Source organism: Falco rusticolus, chromosome W, assembly GCF_015220075.1.
Source record: "Falco rusticolus isolate bFalRus1 chromosome W, bFalRus1.pri, whole genome shotgun sequence".
NCBI lineage: Eukaryota > Metazoa > Chordata > Aves > Falconiformes > Falconidae > Falco > Falco rusticolus.
Window position 1 is genome coordinate 13432519 of NC_051209.1, and position 25013 is coordinate 13457531.

The 25013-nt window shown below is 43.4% G+C and overlaps 1 protein-coding gene across 1 annotated transcript; it reads left to right on the forward strand.

The window, feature by feature from the left end:
- The first annotated feature begins 5619 nt into the window (after nucleotides 1–5619).
- On the forward strand, nucleotides 5620–8461 carry LOC119140709. Its single transcript, XM_037372244.1, has 4 exons — nucleotides 5620–6451; nucleotides 7428–7707; nucleotides 8142–8257; nucleotides 8357–8461. The coding sequence occupies exons 1-4, from the start codon at nucleotides 5867–5869 to the stop codon at nucleotides 8459–8461; spliced, it is 1086 nt and encodes a 361-aa protein (XP_037228141.1). The 5' UTR covers nucleotides 5620–5866.
- Nucleotides 8462–25013: the final 16552 nt, after the last annotated feature.

The following is a 25013-nucleotide window of genomic DNA, read 5'->3' on the forward strand; positions in this document are numbered from 1 at the left end:
AACCTTTTCCATAATCTTGATCAAGTCTTGATGCTGTAACAGTTGTTTTACCAAGGTGAGATTCATTCCAATGGGTACAGGCTGCAATTCGTGAATCAGTGTATAATTAGATTTCAAGAGCTGGTGAGATGTGACTGGGGCTAAATAGGAGAAGTCACATCCTGTGATGTTTATAAAATTGCAAACGCAAAAATTTGAATGATTCTTAGTATCTACAATCACCGTATCTACAGATACAAAATTACAAGCAGTTCTCAAACATGCACAACCTTTGCCAATATATACAAGCACTGTTTCAGGCTTATCGTCAGGACAAATCTCAAAATGACAGATATTCTGTGTAGTGTCTAAACAAATGTCCTGAGCTCTGATTGTGTTGCTTTCACAGACAAATCCTTGTTGTTCCCGCACAATACAAGATTCCAAATCTACAGTTTGCCATTTCTCATCCACCTTTTGGGCCCATACTCTATGCTCGAAAGGATAGAGTATGGTTCTATTGTGATTCAACCCTAAGGCAATAATGGGGTAGATTACATTTACTGACACATGGGATATCGTCAATACAAAAGCGATGGCAATGTTTGTGGTGGGGTTATAAGTAAAGTTTACCAAATTCCACCAGGACTGGAGTTTCTTCTCAAAGCCGGTGGCACTATCCCAGACTACTTTCCAAATTTCAGTGGGAAAAGTGCCTCCTTCACCTTCTCTAATAATCGAGGCAGCCACTGATTGTATCCATAATTGGGCCTGGATACAACTAAGAGCCAAAGAAAGGCTATTTTGGATTACACCAAGTGCATCTACAAACAATTTGTGATCTTCCATGTTCACCTTTTCCCATTTTGGTAGCACATCTGCTAACTGCCACTGGTTAGTTCCTAGAGCCAATAGGGAAGATTGCAAAGGCCGTTGCAATCTTGCCAAATCATTAGCTGTAGTTGCCAATTTGTTCATTGCAGGAGCGGGCTGGAAACTAGGACCATGTATGGCAATCAGTTAGCTGAGGGGAATGTGCTCGAGCTTGTCTAGACAACAATTAACATGATGAGACATGTTTACAGAGCACAGGGGAGTGGGAGACGGATGACGCCAAGGATGGCGCCAAGGAAAGATAACACCTTGCTGTTAATTGATGGTAGTTAACCACCAATCAGGGATTGCCTAGTATGCAATGCTTAGCTTCAAGAACCAATCTGTTTAAAACGCGCAGCTTCTGAAAGTGTATATAAACTCGTGCTTCTGTACAATAAATTGACATTTGCTTGCATCAAGCTGAGTCCCGTCTCTTCATTCGAAACAAATTGGTGACCCCGACGTGATCCATATAAGGATCTGACGTGAAGGGCTCTCGAATCGCCTATCTGAGCGACTTGCAGCGAATCCCACAGAACTTTGAATGATCTGCTGAAAGGAAGCAGGAGCCGGCCGGCCAGAAATCCCTCCAGAGTTGAGAGGTGAGCTGTGGGAAATCCGTAATGGGGAATCAGGCTTCGTCCCCAGAAAGAGACGTTTATGAGCTTATGAAAGGTCTTCTTAATAAACATAAGAAAAGTATTTCTGGGCAAGACCTTAAAGCAATGCTCAAATGGGTGCAAGTAAATATGCCCGCAGTGACTGCATCTACAATTTTTACGCAGGAACTTTGGGACGACACAGGGGTGAGATTGTGGGATTCTGCGACAAAAGGCAATACTGAGTCCCACCGTCTGCTCTCTTCATGGAGAGTTATTTTTGAGACTATGAAAGCACAGGAAGAAAAGCCAGAGGAAAGAGAGGAGGAGGAATCGCAAGCTCCTATAGCTCTTTCCTTATCAGCCTCTAAGTCACAGTGCTCTAGACCCCTGGGTGTCAATGCAGTGGAGTATCCGCCAGAAGAAGATCCCTTTGGCCCAGGACCGATAGACCCTGAAAAAGAACCTGATTTATACCCTCCTGATCTACGTGATGTGTGGACAAAAATAAAGAAACAACCCTTAAAGGAGGGGGATTTAGAAATGGCTAAAACTATAGTTGCTCCGGTCTTGTGTACTCAGGGTCGGGCAGAGGGAAGCTCTTTCTTTTTCGGTTGTTAAAGAACTGCGCCGCACAGTTACTGAACATGGTATTTCTTCTCCCTATTTTATAAGTCTGTTATCTTCTGTGTTTGATATTTATATAATGACTCCTCATGATTTGAAATCTTTAGCACGATTGCTACTAACCCCGACTCAGTACACGTTGTGGAGTCGCACTGGAGAGGAGGACTGCAAGCACTCCTGCTCACGTATGTTAAAAATAATGATCCTGTATTAGCTGCACTAACAATAGAACATCTTACAGGCACCGGTGCACATGTTGATCCGGTAACACAGGCTCAACACTGCCCCCGTGCGGTTCTCGAGGCAATTAGAGTGTGGATAACTGGCTAGCTGAAAAAGTTCACATAGACATAGTCCAGCTGGCTGGACAAAAATGCACATCGCTCTCAGCTTATCTGAAGTAAAGCAAAAATACACTGTCCTTGGCTGTTCTTGTTACACAATAACAGGAAGATCGCGGTGGGAAAAGAATGTTACAGGTGGGAACAGATAACTACAGAAGAGAAACTAGGGGCGGGCTTGGTATTTAGGCAACTAACCAATAATGAGCTTAACTTTTTTAATATGTATGAGCTAATTATAACAAGGCATAAAAGATGACTGTAAGGCACAATAAACGAAGTCTGCTAATCACTCATACTGAGTGACTGTGTCTTCCCTCCGTCGCGACAAATGGCGCCTGAACAGGGACCCTAGAGAGGGCTGAACCTGCGAGCCACGAGTCGACGGAGATTCGCGTACCGGTCCTGAAAGGAGCGCAGGAGGCGGAAGGGCACAGTCCCCGCACCCGGGAGCACCTACAGAGGGTCCCGCCGGCCACGCGTCGCCGAAGTCTCGCAAAGGCTGCAACAGCGCTGACGACGGTATGGAGAGACAAGCGACGTATGATTTGCTCAAATGCTTTTTAGAAAAGCGGAGCATTCGGGGCATAGATTGTAAAAAGGAATTACCCGGGTTATTAGCGTAGGGGGTAGCGAGGGGTCATTTTGGGAATCCGGATACGGTTTTCGAGCATGCAGAGTGGCGTAATTATGGGGACACACTGTTTGCCGAAGTAATAGCCGAAAATAAAACTGCCAAAAAACTGATGAAACCGTGGCAAGCTGTCGCTAATGCCCTTTTGCAACATCGAGCCGAACAGAGAGCGGCTGCTGCTGCCTTTGAGCGACTGGGAGTTGCAAGCGGGACTGCAATAGCCACACAGCAGGGGGAATCGGCTTCCCCCCCCCCCCCCCGATTGCCCGTTACCTGCCTCGGTGCGTACGCTGACGGTTCAACAGGGGACTGCGGGAAGGTGGGACCAGTCGCCCTTCCCGTCGCCGCCCTCTTCGAATCCCTCAGCCCCTCCGTCGGGGAATGATGACGCAAGCGAGGAAATAGACCGTAAAAACCCGGTAGAGAGTAGGGAATGTACGAATCCTTTTGTGGACTGTCTTCAGGTTGCCCAAAATAGGCAAAAGGTCTGGAAGCAGATAGCAGACAGCGCTATGCTTGAGGGTGAAAGCGATTTTGCCGCAGGAATTGTGCATGAGGCTTTCCCAGTCACGTATTCACAGCCAGATGCGCAGGGGAATATCACGGTTTCTATCACTAACTTAGACTGGAAATTATTAACTCAGCTACGGGCTACGGTGAGTGAGTCAGGTTTGAAAGGGGAACCCACCAGGCAAATGTTAGATTATATCTGGGGAACTAATATCTTACTCCCGAGTGACATACGCAGTATAATGAAGTTAATCTTGAGCCAACATCAGCAGCTTCTGTTTAACGCTCATTGGCAGGCTGCTTGTCAGGAATCAATAGCAGTGGTTAGACAGCCAGGGGACCCACTGCATGGGGTTACTCTACAGGAGCTGATGGGTTTAGGACCCTATTTTCGAACCGAAGCTGAGGCACTGATGGGACCGGATAAGGCAAAGGAAGCGATGAGGCTAGCTAGACTAGCGCTTGACCGTATAAAGGAACCTGGGGGAATCCCTTCATATATGGGAATCAAGCAGGGAAGAGAGGAGCCATTTGGGTTATTTATCGATCGGGTAGCAAACGCCATACAGGGGCTGGGGTGCAAGACTATCTCAAAGGCTCCATTTTAAAGCAGTGTGCCATACAGAATTTAACCCAGCCACACGTAACATCCTAGCTATGCTACCAGGGACATGGACCATAGAAGAAGCTTTGGAAAGAATGGCACAAGTGCCGGTCGGGCCCCAGGCCATGTTAGTCGAGGCAATAAAAGAACTAGGGATTGCTTTAAAAGAGCAGGCGCAGGCTACCCAAAGTCAGGTCTTGGCAGCCCTTGCTCCTTTGCAAGCCTTTGCTGGGCGATCAAATGCCCACGGCCCATCTCATCTATGGTGCTTCCGTTGCGGTGTCACCGGACACATGAGACGGGACTGCAATGTCAACTCCGTATGGTGTCGAAACTGCCGCTCAGACACTCACAATGAAGCTGCTTGTTGTCGATCGGGAAACAGGCGACCCAGCGGGAAGAGCCGCCCCGCGCCGACACAAAAAGCGGATGCTTTCCCAGCAGCACAAAATCCTTTCCTCTCCGACCTGCAACCAGCGGAAGCCTCGGCTTGGACCTGGCAACAACAGTAGATTGTACCCTATTGGACTCAAAGCCTACAAAACTTGCTACTGGCATACAAGGACCAATTTGTATAAGCGGACAAGCTGTTGGAGCATTACTCATAGGGCGTTCATCAGCCACCATGTTGGGACTCAATGTTTTGGTGGGACTGATTGATAAGGACTTTCACGGAGAAATTCATATTATGGCTCAGACGCTGTTTCCCCCACTCTTTATACCTAAAGGGACCAAGATAGCCCAGTTGATTCCACTACTGCATCTTGCGGGCACCCTCCAACCATTGCAAGAACAACCTCGAGGACAAGGTAACTTTGGGTCTACGGGACAAATGGCTTTATTGACTATTGGCTTGCGTCAACGACCACGGCGATCGGTCACGGTGCAGTATGGAGACCAGACACTCTCGATTACTGTGCTGTTGGATACTGGCGCTGATGTCTCTATAATCAGTGCACACAAATGGCCGGCGTATTGGCCAACCTGTACGACCAATGCCACAGTTGCAGGAGTAGGAGGATTGACCCTCGCTCGCTGTTGGGGCTCTTGCTGTATTGAATGATTATACTGAACTCTGAAGCAAGTGGAAAAATACTGAAGAGATAAGACGAGGTTACGGCCAGAACAGTGGGATGAAGAAAAAGGAGCAAATTGCAGATGTTTGCACAAAACCAAGGCCGACAGGACGCGATAAGAAGAACTAGGAGACCGCAGAAAAGAGCCTACGTGCCAGAACAAGCAGAAACAGAAATCTTCCCAGTAAACAATTGTTAACCAATCATATTATTATACGCTTGTAAAATAGCCAATCACATTATTGCACGCTTATAGAATGCCTTATAAAAGTCTACCTGGTTTGTACAATAAATGGATCAGATCTTGAACTCTGTGAGTATTTGAATCTGACTCCCGCTCGCCCGAAATGCCCGTAGCAGCTCGCAGATCCCCCCTTCTACGATGGACTATAGCTGACAAAGTTATAAATTGTTGTGTCTTGATTATTCCACTGCCTGAGGGGGTGCATGCTTTGGTAGGCCGTGATATCTTGGCCCAAATGGGGATGGTCCTCACTTCAGACCTCCCTTTCTAGGAGCGGCCATCGCTTGGACTTTCCCCATCCCACTCCGATGGAAGACAGAGGAACCAGTGTGGATAGAGCAGTGGCCGTTAAAAAGGGGAAGTCTAGAACAGGCGCATGAACTGGTTAAAGAGCAGTATCAACAAGGTCATTTGCGTCTGTCAGCGAGCCCGAGAAGCCCATTCGATCTTCCATCAAAATGCGAAGGGGCTGGCACGAGCCTACAAACTCTCTATGGAGGAGGCTCGGGCCATTGTGAAGGCTTGCCCTATATGTAGTCACCATAACTCAGGCTTAGTGCTCGGTTGCGGGGTCAACCCGCGAGGACTAAAGTCTAATGATGTTTGGCAGATGGATGTTACTCATGTTCCTGCATTCGGTCGATTGAAATATGTGCATGTTACTATAGACACCTATAGTCATATGTTATGGGCCACACCACAGCCCGGGGAAAAGGTCCGGGACGTGCGCCGGCATTTAACTAGTTGCTTTGCTGTTTTAGGGGTGCCTATTACTATTAAAACTGATAACGGTCCTGCATATGGTAGCGGATTACTTAAACGCTTTATGCAAATGTGGAATATTAAACATGTTACTGCAATCCCTCATTCTCCAACTGGACAAGCAATTGTAGAGCGGGCTAACGGGACGCTAAAACGTTATATAGAAAAGTTCAAAGAGATTCAGGATGTAAAAGAAAGGGTAGAAAGGCTCTTTTTGTGCTTAATCATTTGTGTGTATTTGGGGACAGTAATGAGCCACCTATAATAAGGCACCATGCTGGCTCAGAACCCCCCCAGGCCACCACACATGAAAGTACTGTATAAGGACGCAAAAACAGGACAATGGGTAGGTCCTGTGGAGGTGATTTATGTGGGGCGTGGTTATGTCTGTATTTCTACCAATTCAGGCACTATTTGGGTTCCCAGCCGTTGGGTAAAACCTGCTGTAGAGCACGCTGGAGGAGCTCGACGCGAGAACGCTGCTTTGCCTGCACCTTGCGATAGGCCTTGTTCTGGAACCTATTCGACATCTGTTCCGATCCCACATACAGGGGACCATGCGTGAAAAACTCGAACTTTTGACAGAAAAGACACAATCTCATAGCAAACGGGATTATTATTTTTGATCATTATTGTAATAGTTTTAGTAGTGCTTAGCTGTGTATTTCCTGTATTAAAACGCTGTTATTGAAAATGGTCAACCAAGCCTATGTCGCCCAAAATAAAAACGGGGGAATTGTGGATAACTGGCTAGCTGAAAAAGTTCACATAGACATAGTCCAGCTGGCTGGACAAAAATGCACATCGCTCTCAGCTTATCTGAAGTAAAGCAAAAATACACTGTCCTTGGCTGTTCCTGTTACACAATAACAGGAAGATCGCGGTGGGAAAAGAATGTTACAGGTGGGAACAGATAACTACAGAAGAGAAACTAGGGGCGGGCTTGGTATTTAGGCAACTAACCAATAATGAGCTTAACTTTTTTAATATGTATGAGCTAATTATAACAAGGCATAAAAGATGACTGTAAGGCACAATAAACGAAGTCTGCTGATCACTCATATTGAGTGACTGTGTCTTCCCTCCGTCGCGACATTAGAGAAGAGGCAAAAAAGGCTTTTTTCCAGGTTCCTGACGTACAAAAGCGACAAAAAGCTTTTACTAACATCACTCAGGAGTCTCGAGAACCTTATATGCAGTTTATTGATAGACTAAAACAGGCTTTGGAACGTCAGGTAGATAATGCGGAAGCTCGGGATATATTGCTAACAAAACTAGCTGTTGAAAATGCTAATGTTGATTGTAAAAGGCTATTGAAGTCTCTTCCCAACCCGAACCCCACTCTGGTGGAAATGGTGGAAGCATGTAACCGAATTGGTATGGTTGACCACAAGTTTGAAGCTATGGCTTCTGCTTTTGCAACGATGCGTGGTGTGGGGAATTGCTATGGCTGTGGTAAGCCTGGTCATCTAAAGAGAAATTGTCTTGCGTGGGCTGCGGGGAATAAACAACAACCTCCTGGTCCTGGAGTTTGTCCGATATGTCGGAAAGGGCATCATTATGCTAATCAATGTTGATCTAAGTATGATTTCCATGGACAACCGATACAGGGAAACCGACCGCGGAGCGCAGGGCAGTGACGCGCGCAGACACAAGTGCCACAGCTGACATTTCAACAAGCTTGGAGAGAAGTACCGACACCTCAAGTCTCTGTCCAGCAACCTCAGGCAGTGCCGGAGTGGACCTGGCAACCTCACACACAGTAACGCTGCTCGATTCCTTGATTCGTTTATTGTCAACAAATGTCAAAGGACCATTACCCCCTGATACACAAGCTCTATTAATTGGTAGATCTTCCACAACATTGTCTGGTCTATTTGTTTTACCAGGTGTTATTGACTCTGACAGTGTGGACGAAATCAAAATTATGGCATGGACTCCATTTCCGCCTTGTACGATACCTCAAGGTAGTCGAATAGTGCAATTGATTTTCATTCCGGCAAGGGTAAGCTCTCTTACCACTGATCACCCTCCGCAGAGGAGAGGATGTTTTGGATCCACAGGGTTACCTCACATTTTGTGGGTACAATCCATTTCTCCACAGCGACCTATGTATCAGTGTACCCTTATTTACAATGACCAACAAATAGCACTAAATGGAATCATTGACACTGGAGCTGATGTCACAGTAATTTCTCAAGCCAAATAGCCTCCACAATGGCCACTGACTACTGTCTCTCAGAACCTAGCTGGGATAGGGAGGACCAGTAACAGTCGTCAGAGTTTGGAACTAATTTGAATTCAAAGACCAGAGGGACATGTGGCTTCTGTTAAACCTTTTGTGCTACCTGTCCCTATGGTTTTGTGGGGACGTGATGTATTGTCACAATGGGGAATGTCTATCCGTACACATTTTTAGATGGGGCCATTGAAGTGCGCGACACCCTAAAAATAACCTTGAAAACTGATGTTCCTATTTGGGTGGATCAATGGCCCCTTCCTTTGGAAAAACTTCGCGCACTTCAAAACTTAGTCTCAGAACAACTGTCCAAAGGACACATTGTACCCTCTACTAGCCCATGGAATTCACCAGTTTTTGTTATTAAAAAACAAACTGGCAAGTGGCGCTTGCTCCATGATCTCAGAAAAATTAATGATGCTATGGAAGATATGGGAGCCCTCCAACCCAGGCTCCCGTCCCCAACTATGATCCCTCGACACTGGCATCTAACTGTCATAGATCTTAAAGATTGTTTTTTCAGTATCCCGTTGCATCCAGATGATGCCCCAAAATTTGCTTTTTCAATTCCAAGCATCAACACGCAAGCTCTGTTGCAGAGATATCAGTGGGTTGTACTGCCACAAGGTATGAAAAATAGTCCTACAATGTGTCAATGGTATGTTGCAAAAATACTCAGTCCTGTCCGAAATGCTATGCTTACTGTATTATTATATCATTATATGGATGACCTTTTAGTGGCAGCACAAAATCACGAAGTCATGGAGAACGCTGTAGCCCTTGTCACAGATGCCATGAATTCGGCAGGTCTCTGTATAGCACCAGAAAAGGTCCAAAAGTTTCCCCCTTGGAAATATCTGGGCTGGAGAATAAGAGCACAAACTATTGTTCCTCAACCATTGCAGATCAATACCAATGTAAGAAACCTGCATGATGCACAAAAATTACTGGGAACAATAAATTGGGTTCGACCACTATTGGGAATTTCTAATACAGGCTTGGGTCCTCTGTTTGACCTACTAAAAGGGGACCCTAATCTTTGTTATCCACGTAATCTTAACTCTGAAGCAGATACATCTTTACAAAAGGTTGCCTCAGCTATCGCTTCTCGACAGGCCCACCGATGGGCTCCTGAACTACCTTTTTACTTGATTATTTTAAACCCTGCTCGACAGCCTCATGCCCTGATATTTCAATGGGACCTTCAGAACTCAGACCCCTTGTTAATTATTGAATGGATCTTTTTACCTAACCAGTCTACAAAAACTATTTTGACACAACATGAAATGTTTGCCTCTCTGATTGTTAAAGCTAGATCATGCCTGTTAACCTTATCAGGGAAGGATTTTGTCTGTATTTGTCTACCAGTAACAACAGTATACTTACAATGGCTTTATCAGCAATCAGACACCTTTGTTATGGCACTTGCCGACTATACAGGTCAAATAACTTCTCATCAAATAACTTCCCATCCTCCTTCACGCAAACTGTTTAACATTGACTTTCGTCTGATGTTAAAACCCAAAAGAAGTGAACAACCCTTACAGGCACTTACTGTGTTTACAGATGGATCAGGCAAATCACATAAATCTGTTCTATGGTGGGATGATCAACGGAGACGATGGGACTCGGACATAGAGACAGTCTCCGGTTCACCTCAAATAGTAGAACTGAATGCAGTTGTTCGCGTTTTCCGAAAATGGAATGTACCACTCAACCTTGTTACTGATTCCGCTTATGTTGCAGGCATTGTTACACAAGCCGAAGCTTCTGTGCTGCGGAATGTTTCACATTCACAACTTTTTACCCTGTTACAGGAACTTATTTTCCTTTTGGACTCTCGATCTGCACCTTATTTTGTTATGCATATTAGGTCTCACACCTCACTACCTGGTTTTCTTGCAGAAGGCAATCGACGAGCTGATCTATTGACGTTACCAGTTCAAGTACTGCCAGACCGTATTGCACAAGCTAAACTAAGTCACTCTTTTTTTCCATCAAAATGCTGGAGCTCTTAAACGACAGTTTGACCTTACTTCTCAACAAGCATCAAATATTATTGCTGTCTGTCCTGATTGTCAAAAACATTCTTTCCCATCAATTGCTGCAGGAGTTAACCCTAGAGGATTACAAAGCCTACAATTATGGCAAACAGATGTTACACATTATTCTGAATTTGGTAACCTTAAATATATCCACTCTTCTATTGATACATTTTCAGGTGCCTTGTTTGCCTCTTGTCACACAGGAAAAAAGGCACGAGATGTTCGTAGACATTTAATGCGTGGTTTTGCTACTTTGGGTATTCCCTCAAAGATAAAGACAGATAATGGCCCAGCTTATGTTTCAACAACTATAAAAAACTTTTTTGCCCTTTGGGGTATAACTCATATTACTGACATTCCTCATTCCCCCACCGGTCAATCTCTCATTGAACGGTCTCATCAGTCTCTAAAACATCTATGACAACAACAAAAAGGGGGAATGGGAATGGCTATTCCGGAGGAATGGTTACAGAAAGCATTGTATGTTTTTAATTGTTTAAATTGTTCTTTAATAGATAACAACCCACCGATAGTTCAACATTTTACTGCAAATACCTCTTCGAGGCACGGGTTAAAGCCCCAGTATTGGTCCGAGATCCAGAAACAGGTAAAATTATGGGACCATATCCTCTTGTTACATGGGGAAAAGGTTATGCTTGTGTCTCCACAGAAAAAGGACCCAGATGGATCCCAGCGAAGAATGTAAGACCTTTCCGTGAACCTTTACCACAGACAACTGATACCGACACTGACCCTACAGAAAGAAATAAAAACTGCGTGAGGATTTCTGTTTTGCATTAATGTCAGATACCCAAAATCAGGACATAGAATATAGATTTCGCTTTTTACAGCGCCTAGAACGAACACTATCACCCTGGATCAAACCACTTAACAAAGGTAATATGTTTGGACCAAGCATGGGAACAGGACAACTCGGAAAATGATTCCATTGACACTGATAAACCTTTTGATCCAGGTCCTATAGATCTGGAAAAGGAGCTAGACCTTTCCCCCACCCCCTCGTCTCTCCCGATGCATTGATTGTATTTTTTGGGAGGGTGAAAAGGAGTCTGAGGGATTGGTGGCAGTAATGCAAGTGGGAAGCACTTAAGTGAGGGGTTTTGGGAGTCACTATGACATGTTCAGTATTTTGTCAGACAGATCAACCTGGAGAGTGGCAGCCTGTGCAATACGAGGCTGTTAAAGAGTTAAGCAAAGCAGTGCAGGAAGGGAGGATTCATAATGAGAGAACAACTAGGTATTGTGAAGGAGAATAGGAAAGATAAACATGGTTATCTAGTGTTTAATAGGTGTCTGCATGCTTGTAGAGATATATAGCTATGTAACTACATGAATGATTTCTGCCCTGAGCCTGGTGGAGCATACAGCTGTGGTTTGTGTCTGGGCTCAGAGATGTAAATAGATGGTAAAGTGTCTCTCTTTGCATAAAAAAAGAGGGAATGAAGGGAATGACCCCAGAGGTATGTTCAGAGAAGGCATGCTATCTTTCGAACTTTTTGACTGAACCAGTTCTTGTTTGGTGTGCCCTTCCACCTATGTATAATGTTAATCCAAAAGAAGATGATATTGTTTACACTTTGAATGTCGATAATTGTCTTTCTGTAGATGCTAATGTAGTAGGAGGCTATGATGGGAATGTATCGCAGCGGTTCTTCTCTTATCCAGAGTAACAGCAGGGAAAGCATTAACAAGTTAAATCACCTTGTTTGGTAGGCAGTTAAGAATGTGAGTCAAAATTGCCACTGCTTTTTGTTGTTGCTTCAAGGACATGGCTGTGAGGATTTGGATGGTATGTGCTGCATGGATTTTAGGCGCCCCATTGCAGCAACATGTTATCAAAATCTGAGAAAATGTCAGCCTTTTTGGCATCCATTCACTCAATTGGCAGTATTGTTTGTTTGCTATTACCTTGGTTGCTGTCATGTTTGCAAGGGCCCTGCAGAACATGGCAAACCTGGTACCAGCTGTTCAAAAACAAAAAGGGGAAATTGTAAAATTATACGGAACAGAGACAGTGGGTTATTTTGACACTGATAATATGTCTCAGTTGGTTTTTTATTTTTTCTATTACTTATACCTTGTTTTTACTCGTTCGGTTTCAAAGGTTCTTTTGTGCAACAGGAAGGGGGAGATGCAGGAGCGGGCTGGAAACTAGGACCGTGCATGGCAATCAGTTAGCTGAGGGGAATGTGCTTGAGCTTGTCTAGACAACAATTAACATGATGAGACATGTTTACAGAGCACAGGGGAGTGGGAGACGGATGGCGCCAAGGATGGCGCCAAGGAAAGGTAACACCTTGCTGTTAATTGATGGTAGTTAACCACCAATCAGGGATTACCTAGTATGCAATGCTTAGCTTCAAGAACCAATCTGTTTAAAACGCGCAGCTTCTGAAAGTGTATATAAACTCGTGCTTCTGTACAATAAATTGACATTTGCTTGCATCAAGCTGCGTCCCGTCTCTTCATTCGCAGCAGTTCATTAATATCTCTGAGTCAATGCCATTCAGAAACCCCAATCCTGTTCCCAAAACACCAGTTAGATCTCTCCGAGTCCGTTTCCCAAAGGTGTCTGTCTCCGCAGCCAGGTTATCCCTCCCTCATAAGAGGGTTTTAGGAAAGGAGAGCAGGCTGGCTGAATATCTGAAACATTAACTTGCATCAACAACTCAACTCGTTTAAGAGACCATTTTGGATTAAACAACTTTTGTTGTTGACCTGTATTTCTGACTATATATGGTCCAATTTCAAAAAGTTTTGGATTGGGTACAGCCATTGGTTGAGTGGTAGGTGTAATGACATCTATTCTGAGTTCCCCCCAGTATTCCGTGTTGTTTATGCCACACATAATCTTATAGGGGTACTGCATTGCAGTCAAATCCAGTCAGCACTCTTGGCTTTGGTTTTTACATGACAAAATAGAACCATGGGGTTCAATTTCATAGCTGTTTGTTGGCACAATAAGGGATTCAGTAATTAATCTGCATCGTATGGAGATGTTGTCACCCTGAGCCACCATAAAAGGGGGTAAAACTTTATTTTTGTCATTCAGCGTGAGGGTCGTGTCCATGCCATGGTGTGTGACTATTGCAACAAGCATCACTGGGGTTTTAGTTACAGCATTTATTTTGAATTTGAAGGTCAGACTCAATAGATCTGATCGGTTTGCCGGATTGCTTCGCCAACTACACACCACATAGACAGGTCTCGTCAAGGTGAGGTTATACCAACAGTCAGTCTTGTCATTTTTACAAGACTTAGAGATCTTAACGTTGTTGGTACATGGATCAAGGGTGGTATAATTGCCGACGTGCTTTTGGCGACAGCACATAATAAGGGATTCTCGCTTATCACATTCGCACTCAGCAGCATGACAAAGTTTTGCTGAAATACCGGGGTGAATCCTGGTTGTTAAATTTGGATCCAAAAGATTGCCAGAGACGGTAATTAAAGAGGCCTTTACATAGAGAAGTCCTTCCACTTTTCTGCATCCTACCATAACCTTTTCTCCAATTATTCCAGTTAGAGTTCTGATCCAGTCTTTCCTATCCCACTCCCATTCAAGTGGGGAATAGGCCTTATCATCATACAGTACTACAGTGGCCAAATTTAGAAAGTGATTCTTTGGATACTGCCCTGTAAAAGCAGTATACCCGACAATAGATTTAGACCAAGGCCATTCAGCACCCTTTTGGTTATGCGTAAGTGGGAAAACACAAACAAGTAGTACCAGTCCAATTTTACTATTAGTCATTTTAAAATTTAGGGCTATGAATTTTCATCTATTTATAGTTCATGTTCTCAGTGTCCCTCGGAGTTCTCCTGTAAAAATAAAACAACAGAGCTTGCCTCCCTGAGGCAAAAAAGAGTTAAGATGATGGGATTATCCAGCGGGTGTTTCTCTTATGTGCCTTTCCCAGGGCATCAAAGGCTTCCCAAGCACATGCATGCAGTGGGGTTTTCAGTACCAGTGGTACGTTTCCCACAGTAGGAAGTGCCACCAGAATGGGTTGTCCTGAGAAGTGAGCTGGGTTCTTTAAATCATTTGGTCCCTTTAATGAAGGAATCAAGGAAGGAGCCGTTGGGCAAAAAGCGGTTATTTTGGGGCATCCGTTTACCCCCCTTCTATCATTTACAGCTTTAACAGCTTCCCACAAGCGGACATCCCAATTTCCCTCATGAGGTTTCAAAAGTCGTTTTAAGAGACCATTGGTCCTTTCTACAGTTCCATTAGCTTGCGGATAATACGGGGTATGAAATACCCATTTAATCCCTTTGCTTCGTGCCCAATCCTGTACAATTCTGGCAGTAAAGTGAGAACCGTTATCAGATTGTATTTCTTGTGGCTTTGGAAAAGTTCCAAACCATTCATGCAGCGCTTTCACCGTGTTCTCCCCCGTAGCCCTGTTAAAGGCTTCTACTTGGACTAGTCCTGATGTTATTTCCACTCCCACCAGCACAAAAAGTTTTCCTCCCGATCTCTTAAAGGGGCCAATAAAATCCACCTGCCAGGCATCCCACAAGCCTTTACCCTCCCTCAAATGCAGAGGGTCATCCTCTAAAGGGTGCTTTTCAAGTCGTCTTCGACATTGTTTGCAGGCTGATATACAGGTTTTACACATATCTCTGGTGACGGGCCAGCCTCAGGCAAGGGGCTTCATGATACAGATCTTTAGCTCCTGTGTGTTTGCGTTTTACATGCAACCATTCTAACAGGTGTTCCCAGTCTTCTACAGTCTGGTCCTTCTGTACAGGAGCTAGCCTTGCTAACTCATCAGCCCGGTTATTCCATTCTCCTGCTGACCCCCCATCTATCTGATGGGAAGCTACCCAACCTACAGCAAAGTTCCCTTGGCTAGCAATACTTGAGATGTCTTGCCATTTTTCCTTTTGCCACACTGGAATCTTATTAACCTGCCATTCATTTTGCTCCCAGAAAGGAAGCCATTCGGTACATCCCTTAAACACAGCATAAGGATCAGTATAAATGTAAACAGGAGAAGCAGTTTGTGCTTCATGTTGAAAAACGCTCCATACTGCAATTAATTCACCAACTTGTGCACTACCCTCTCCCTCCGCTATAATTTGCTCATCAGAAGAGGTATGGAGCGCTACTGCTCGGAATTTCCACACTTTTCCTTCTCGTTTGGCAGAAGCATCAGTAAACCAAGCACTAACTGACTGTTCACAGGGAAAAGGAGGGGCCACCTGCATGACTGAGGCAGGTTTATCTTGGCCCTCGTCCAGGCTCACTACTTCTTGTGTAGCTAGGTTTTTAAAAACTCCTTCAGATACAGAGAAAGTGTTACAGTAGTGCTCAATCTCAGCATACCACTTTCGTACTGAGGCTTTCTGGGCCACCCCGTCAGGGGGAGGGGTCCCAGTAGTGACTGCTTTTATAACTTTAAATGGGCCTCTCAATATAATGCGTTGCTGTCGTACGATTTTTCCTACTTCTATGAGAGCCAAGCTAACCACAAACAAACCTTTCTCCCAAACAGTGTATCTTTTCTCAGCATCCCTAAAGCCACGGGAGTAAAATCCCACAGGCCGGGTTGGACCCTCAGGGCCCCGCTGCCATATGTGAACTGACAGTCCTGATAAAGCAAACCCCCACTCCACCTGGAAGGGGTCTGTAGGGTGGATAGGGCCAAGAGCTTGGTGTGCTGTTGCTTCAAAAATTAACAATTGCATAGCCTCTTCCTGAGAAGCAGTCCATTCCCATTTGACCCCTTTTCTTAGCAAATCATAAAGAGGTCTGGCAATGATAGAAAAGTCCGGGATGTGTTTTCTCCAGAACACCAATAATCCGAAGACATGTTGTCGATCCTTTTTCGACTCAGGCATTTTGATCTGTTCTAAGGAAGCAAGGGTATCTGGTGGGATGCATGTCATTCCCCCTTTCCACCAGATTCCTAAGAAATTCGCTTCCTGCGAGGGCTTTTGGACCTTTTCTGAAGGGATCTGCAAACCCAAATTTTCCAAATGTGAAATGATGTTCTGTTGGGTTGCTCCCACATCCTCTATTTCATCTCCCCCAGTTAGGGATATGTGCCACACATACTCTGTTTCGGACTCTTTAGGAAGACGTCCATACTCTCTGCTCAGTTTGGCTAGCTCCGTGGCAGTATATGGTATCTCTTTGGTTGTAATGTGGGGATCATCCTCATCCTCATTCAGATAAGTATATTTTGCTTTAATTAAGGGTCTCACTTGAGGGTTGTCCACAAAACGTTTTCTCGCCCCCACCAACTCCTTCTGAGAGTATATTGGGTTAATTAGTCGAATACCCTTTTCCTCTACTTCCGGCTCCATTTCACTCAGGACTTCAGTGTATTTAGAGCATGCTGCCTTCAGGGTGGTTTTTAACAAGTGGTTTTCTTCCCTTTCTTTCTCTAATTGTTGTTCTAAGTCATAATTTTCTTCCCTTTCTTTCTCTAATTGTTGTTCTAAGTCATAATTCATTTTTTGCAGAACTTTCACCAAATTTTCAAGGGATTCTATAATTTTGTTTTCATTGCTACATTTTCTAAGGCGATCTTCAATTGCTGCGACCAGGCTAGCTCCTAAAATGGCACAGACTATAGATTTGCCCTTAGCTGATCTAACCTTAGCTTCAGCCTGTAAGGATGTCACTTGGTCCACGACATTCTGCAAGTTTGCCCAATTATCTCGAGCCCAATCTCCTCCGGGTACAGAGGGTCGAGCCCCATACTTTGCCAGAAATGTGTAAAACATGTCCCGATCTTTCATTAACAAAGGATTTTGTTTATCAGCTTTTTCGGCCATTGTTACTACGAAGGGACCAAACCCACTTAGGGGAGGCTAGACTTAGTTGCAAACACACAGCCACTGCTGTGTCGCCCTTCTCTTTCCCAAATGGTTGAAGGGACCAAAAATCTGCTTCAGGAAAGCAGCTTATAGTTACTACAAGGTTGTCCCTTCACTTTCCCGAGCAGAGCAGACAAATACTCTTAACACGAGGGCAACCCCCCTCTATAGCACTTTCCCCCTTTTGCACTTCGAGTTCTTTTAGCTTGATCCCAACAGACAGAGCCCTCAATCGGAGTTTGGAGTGCTAAGGCCTAGGTATGTGTGGTGTGTGGGAAATTCGAGTCACCCCCCTTGCTTTCTGGAGACCTCTCACCCAGGTGGGTGTAGGGCCAGGTGCGGCTAGAATGAAACGTCCTTCCCCTGTTACAAACCACACACAACCTGCACCCCTCTGTCTCTCAGGATCCTGTCCGTGACACCAGTTTAATGTCACGGTCCACTCAGTGGACTCGTGATGGTTCGCTAACTATGATCTCGAAGCACAAAAATCAAGGCGACCACGCCAAGGGGTTATGCTTCAATCCAACAGCACAATTTTATTGCTTGCCCGTAAAGCGGCGTGCGATAGGTAGAAAGACAGAAAGTGAATAAAAGAAAAAGTAAAAAGAAAAGGAAAGAGGATTACAGCTACCACCACGGGTCCAAGGTGTCCCTATGGTCCCAGGTCCAGGCAGCATCCCGCTGGTCCTTCCAGTCGTCGTGATCCTTGGTGGGGAAGATCTCCAAAGTTCAGTTGCTAAGAAGGCATCTTTTTATGCCAAGCAACACACCTTGCTCCTCCTCTGGTCCATGGACTGCCGCCAGTCTCCGCCCTCTCGAGCCAGGTTATCTTGCTCCAGTGGCGGGTAGCTTCAGACCAGGAGACATGTTCTTGTATTGTTTTCCAGTTCGTTGTTATGACCACAGTTGTGATCCATCTTCTGGACGCGGCCTTATTCAATCCCAGGTTGCAGGGAGCGGCATAGTACTCCTCGTGCCATGCAGTTCTCTTTCCCAGGGTCTTTGTGTCTTGGTGTCCATGAGGACCACATTCCATCTCCAGGTCTCTGTTGGCAATGTTGAGACCATATAGTTCTCTTTAGACCAACTCTTACAGAGTCCCACTAAAGTAAGTGCACTGGAGGAAATGGGTTAGAGTCCCACGCAGTGGGTTAGAGTCCCACTGTAGGAAGTGGGTTAGAGTCCCACTGTATTTGTCTGCCTGTCAGACGCGGCAAAAGCTGTGCAGGGTTGGACTAAAAGGATCCTTGTGGAAGTGGAAGCCTAGGTGTCTGCCCGTAAGACATAAGCAAAAGCTATTGCAAGGTTGGACAATAGCGGAGAAAAGAGAACCTATATGCTATAGTGTTCTCTAAGGTAGCACCTCTAACAAGACGTTAGAAGGCTTTTTTGTGTTGTGGAATTATTTATTTCTTTGTGTATCAAGGAGAAATTAAGAAGTGTGTAATATTGTGTTATATACCTTTATTTAAGGTAGCAATTGTGGAAAAAGTGTGAGTGTGGCTGTAAGGGTACAGTTGAGTACGAGAGTGTGTGAGTTCGGATCTGAGTTTTTTGTTATCTTGTGGGGGTGTAGTCGGAGAAAAACGAAGTGACGGACTTGAGTGATTGTGTATTGTACTGTAAAGTGATTATACCATGGCATCTAAGTTAACTCAGTTTTTTAAAAGTAAAAGTATGGGTAATCTGGCTGCAAATGACAAAATCCTGAAAAATTCTCCGTTGGGATGTTTATTGGCACATTGGGGAGATTTACACGATGATTTGCGAAAGAGTCAGATGATTGAGTATTGTAATAATTGGTGGCCTCTGTATACATTGGATGATCAGGAGAAGTGGCCCATGAATGGGACACTGAATTATAATACTATGTTGCAGTTAATTTTGTTTTGTAAAAGAGAGGGGAAATGGAGTGAAATGCCATATGTGGATTTGTTCTTTTACTTGAGACAGAGAAAGGATTGGCAGGATGAATGTAAGCTAACTAGTGGAGATAATTTGGTAATGTCTATAACTTCTGATAATAAGAAAGTGAAAAAGTGTTGTTCAATTTGTGAGATTGGGAAGGACTGTTTGAAGAAGAGAATTGCTTCTGAAATTGATGAAGGACCAGAATTAGATATATCTCCTTCTAGGAGAGAAAGGAATCGAGGTCGAGAATTTAGGGAACAGGAGCAGGTGGAGGAACCGGAGAGTAGTGGAATAGAGGATGTGGAGGAGGGACTGTCCGAGATTGTAATTCATACCCCTGTTTCCCGGAGAACTCGATAGCAGACACAAACAATATCTCCCCTGCGACAGGGAGTTGGTAATGATGGGCCGGTGTATGTGAAAGTGCCTTTTTCAGTTATGGATTTGATGTCTTGGAAACAGGCAGCAGGAATTTATAGAGAAGACCCTGAAAGAGTGGGCAGAGTGGTAGATACTATAATCAGAACGCAGAACCCAGACTGGAGTGATTTACAGGTGATCCTGGATAATTTGTTGGATGATACAGAAAAGCAGATGGTGTTAAAAACTAGCAAAACACAGGCAGAAATGGCTATGTTAAGTGGAACAACAGGTGGAACATTAGAGCAGAATTTTCCATCTGGGGATCCGCAGTGGGATCCAAATAATGTGGTGCATAGAGAAAGACTGAGTCGGTATCAGAAATGGATTTTATATGGAGTTAAAAATGCTATGCCTAAATCTTTGAATTGGTCTAAATTATATGAAGTAAGACAAGACAAAAATGAATCTCCCTCAGCATTTCTGGAGAGACTGAAGGAAGTTGCCAGAAAATATACTGATTTGAGAGTGGAGACAGAGGCAGCTCAGGTACAATTGGCTTTGATTTTTATGGGACAATCGGCACCGGATATAAGAAGGAAACTCCAGAAACTTGAGGGAGAGGATGCAAGAACTTTGAATAAAATGCTGGAGACAGCATGGAAAGTATATAATAACAGAGAAAAAAGTAGGGAAAGTAGACTACTGGCTGTAATGACAGGGACGGCAGATAGAGGAACAGGCAGAGGAAGAAGACAAGGATTCAATGGAAGGGGAGGTTGTATGAACTGTGGCAATCAGAAATTTAATACCCCCTTAGGAATAAATCAGTGTGCCTTGTGTAGGGAGGAAGGGCATTGGAAAAGGGATTGTCCTAAAAATAGGAATGCTCATCAGGAGATCACCAAGGTAATGGTTTTAGATGATTGAAGGGGACCAGAGGGGAACCCAGCTGAACCTCTGGTTATAATTAAGCTAGGAGAAAAAGAGTTAAATTTCTAGTAGATACAGGAGCAACATTTTCAGTATTGAATACCTGTAAAGGAAAAATTTGAATAAAAACAGCCAATATAATAGGAGCAACAAGGAAAGAAGAAAACAGGCCATTCCTGTGACACCTGGATTTGAAATTTGGAAATAAGATAATTACACATGAATTCTTGTATGTACCAGAATGTCCGATACCCTTCTTTGGAAGGGATCTGTTATCCAAATTAAATGCACAAATTGTTTTTGAGGAAGGAGAACTTTTCTTGAAAATTCCTGAGTCAAAAACGGGAGAAATCCTGATGATACAAGAAAAAGTAAAGGAACAGGAAATTCCACCAGAGGTGGATTTGGCAGTAATCCCTACAGTATGGGAAGCAGATATTCCTGGTAAATCAAAACTAGCAGAACCTGTCAAAATAGATTTAAAGGAAGGTGCAGGGACAGTGAAAATTAAACAATATCCAATTAAACCAGAAGTGAGACAGGAACTGAAGAAACTGATTGACAAATTTCTGGAGTATAAAATTTTGGAAGAATGTGGATCTGAGTATATTAATCCTATTTTACCAGTCAGAAAACCTTCGGGTGAATATAGACTGGTACAAGATTTGAGAGCAGTAAATCAAATAGTTAAGGATATTTATCCTGTAGTAGCAAATCCTTATACATTGTTAACAGCGTTAAAGGAGACTTATCAGTGGTTTACAGTGCTTGATTTGAAAGATGCTTTCTTTTGTATACCTTTGGAAAAGGAAACCAGAAAACTGTTTGCTTTTGAATGGGAAAATCCATAAACCGGAGGAAAGATGCAGCTGACATGGACCAGATTACCCCAAGGATTTAAAAACAGTCCAACTATTTTTGGAAATCAGTTAGCAAAGGATCTTGAGATCTGGAAACAGGACAAACCAAGGCCTGCTCACTTACTTTTACAATATGTGGATGACATATTGATTGCTACAGAAGAAAGGTTTGCTTGTATACAGGTGACTATTGACCTCTTGAATTTTTTGGAACTAAATGGGTATAGGGTATCCAGGAAGAAGGCCCAAATCGCCCGTCAGACTGATATATTTGGGTTTCAAGATTTCAAAAGGGCAACGACAATTAGGAAAAGATCACAAAGAAACCATTTCCAGTATACCTGAGCCGAGAAATATTAATGAAGTCAGAGTGTTTTTGGGAATGACAGGGTGGTGTCACCTTTGGATTATGAACTATGGGCTAATAGCTAAACCGTTGTATGAGGCCCCAAAGAATTCTCCCTTTGTATGGGGCCCACAACAGCAAAAGGCTTTTGTAGAGTTAAAACGTGCCTTAATGTCTGCACCTGCTTTGGGACTTTTGGATTTAACCAAAGATTTTCAGTTGTTTGTTCATGAAAGACAATGCCTTGCACTAGGTGTGTTAAGTCAGAAGATAGGAAACTGGAAACGACCAGTCGGATACTTCTCCAAACAACTGGACACAGTGAGTAGAGGGTGGCCAAACTGCCTTCGAGCAGTGACAGCAACAGTGATGCTCATACAAGAAGCTCGGAAATTGACCTTGGGAAGAACAATAACATTCTATGTCCCACACATGGTGATAACCGTTTTAGAACAAAAGGGGGGACATTGGCTGTCTCCGAGCTGAATGACGAAGTACCAGGTGGTACTGACTGAACAAGATGATGTGATTCTAAAGACAACTAACCTGGTAAACCCTGCAGTGTTTTTAAGTTCCATACAGGAAGAAGGACAACTGGAACATGACTGCTTGGCTACCATCGAGTATGTTTATTCTAGTTGTGAAGATCTGAAGGATGTACCATTGGAGAGACCAGACTGGGAATTGTATAGAGATGGGAGCAGCTTTATGGAGCAAGGAGTCCGATACGCAGGATATGCGGTAACAACAGATACTACAGTTATAGAAGCAGGAGCATTGGCGAGTACCACGTCAGCCCAGAAAACGGAACTTATTGCTTTGTTTCGAGCCCTAGAATTAAGTAAAGACAAGAAAGTAAATATCTGGACAGATTCAAAATATGCCTTTGGGGTAGTGCATGTTCATGGGGCTTTGTGGAAGGAAAGAGGGCTATTGTCCTTTCAAGGATCAAACATTAAGCATCAAAAGGAAATTTTACAATTATTGCAAGCAGTTCAGAAACCAGACCAAGTAGCAATCATGCACTGTAAGGCACATCAAATTGGGAATACAAAAATAATTGCTGGAAATAATTTGGCTGACAAAACAGCAAGAAAGGTAGCAAAGAAACAAGTGTTACAGATGGCAATAATTCCTTCTAAAACAGTAACTCTTCCTAGAGAAAAACCAAAATATTCAGAAGAAGATGACAAATTAGGTCAGTTATTAAATGCTAAGAAAAACCTAGCCAGATGGTGGGTAATTCCTAATGGACAAGTAGTAATTCCACCTCTTTTGATGAGAGAAATAATTCAAACAAGACATCAGGAATGTCACTGGGGAGCAGAAGCCTTAGTAGCTTCTTTGTGGAAACAAGTAGTATCAGTAAAAATGTTAGGATTAGCTAAAATGATAACTGCAAGATGTGAAGTATGTTTGAAAAATAATCCAGTGATTAAGAAAAGAGTCCAAATGGGTAGGGTAAAATCTGGTACAGAACCTGGAGATTATTGGCAAATAGATTTCTCAGAGTTACCTAGACAATATGGGTACTGGTACATCTTGGTGGGGGTTGACACTTTTACAGGATGGCCAGAAGCCCTTCCCTGTCACACCACACAAGCAAAAGAAGTAGTGAAATGATTATTAAAAGAAATAATTCCAGATTTGGAGTTCCTATTGGAATTTATTCTGACAGAGGTCCACATTTGTTTCTGAAATAGTCCAAAGTATTAGCAAAGTATTGGGTATTACTTGGGATTTACATGTGTCCTGGAGGCCACAATCTAGTGGGAAGGTAGAAAGGATGAATCAGACTTTAAAAAGACAAATAAGTAAAATTTGTCAAGAAACTAATTTAAAATGGCCTCAAGTGCTTCCATTGGCATTATTACGAATCAGAGTACAGCCAAAGAGTGGAACCTCAGTCAGACCTTATGAATTATCATATGGAAAACCATATGAGTCTCTAGAACCAAATCCAAACATACATGTAAAAGGAAAGCAGGATGTGTATAACTATTTGCTTTCTCTAGGGAAAACTTTGGCTACAATTCAGAGTGCAGTAGTTTGGAATAGACCTTTATCCCTGGAAAACTCAGTACATGACTTTCAACCAGGAGACTATGTCTATGTGAAGACTTGGACCTCCGAACCTTTGCAGGATTGCTGGAGAGGACCTTTTCAGATACTGTTAACCACTTTTACAGCTATCAAGATTGCAGAATCAGATGCTTGGATACATTATACTCGAGTGAAGAAAGCATCTACTCCATGGAAGATTGTTAACCATGACCCAAAGACTTTAAAACTGACTATGAAACATGTCTGATTTTTCATATCAGGTTTTGATTGTTCTTTGGATTTTATGCTGGAAAGTAGTGCTGGTAGGATCATGGACTGACCTGGTGGATAGGAACAAAAGACAACTAGAAACAGAACAAGTGATTGACATTCCCAAACAAACGTCTGAGGAAAATTTGATGTTAGGGCTGATTAGAGGATTTGCCAATTTGCAGAATATCACACAGATTACTGCTTGTTTACCAATACCGAAGGCAGTAGGTGAATCTGTTCCATGGGGAATTTTAACTATGAATCTGACCAAAATAGAATATGAAAATGGGACAATGACTTGCAAACAGGAACCTAGGGAAACTTGGGAATTACAAAAGGTTAAAGCTGGGGAAGAATCACCAGTGTATTCAGTTGTTTGGGAATGTAAAGGACGATTTGTAGCAAAACCTGGATTATATGGGGATTTAGGAAACAAGGGATGGTGTTATTACCCTAAAATGGTTACAGCAAACACCAGTGTATGGATACCAGAGACGAAAATGTGAAAAGAAAAATCAAACTCTACAGGGAAAGGAAGTAGTTTGGGATTCGGTTTGGTCTATGACCATACTATCCCAATTTCAGTACATGGCCAGAACTCCTTGGTGTTTTACCTGGGATGGAAAAGCTTTTGCAGTATTACCCTCAGTCAATGATAAAGCAACTTCATCGAGAGAGAAGGAGAACAAAATAGTGCCATGGTGGAAATGTGAAAAAGTGTATGATTGCAGCAATGCAAACTTAATAATTCAAAGAATTCCTCCTTTGGCCGCTGCTTTAAAATATGGTTGTTTTTGTCGAGGTCTTAAGAATACTCTCAATTTAACTAGCACCTTTACACTCAGAAGAGGAACTCTGTTTAGTTGCAGAAAATCTACTGTTCAAAGTCCAGGACA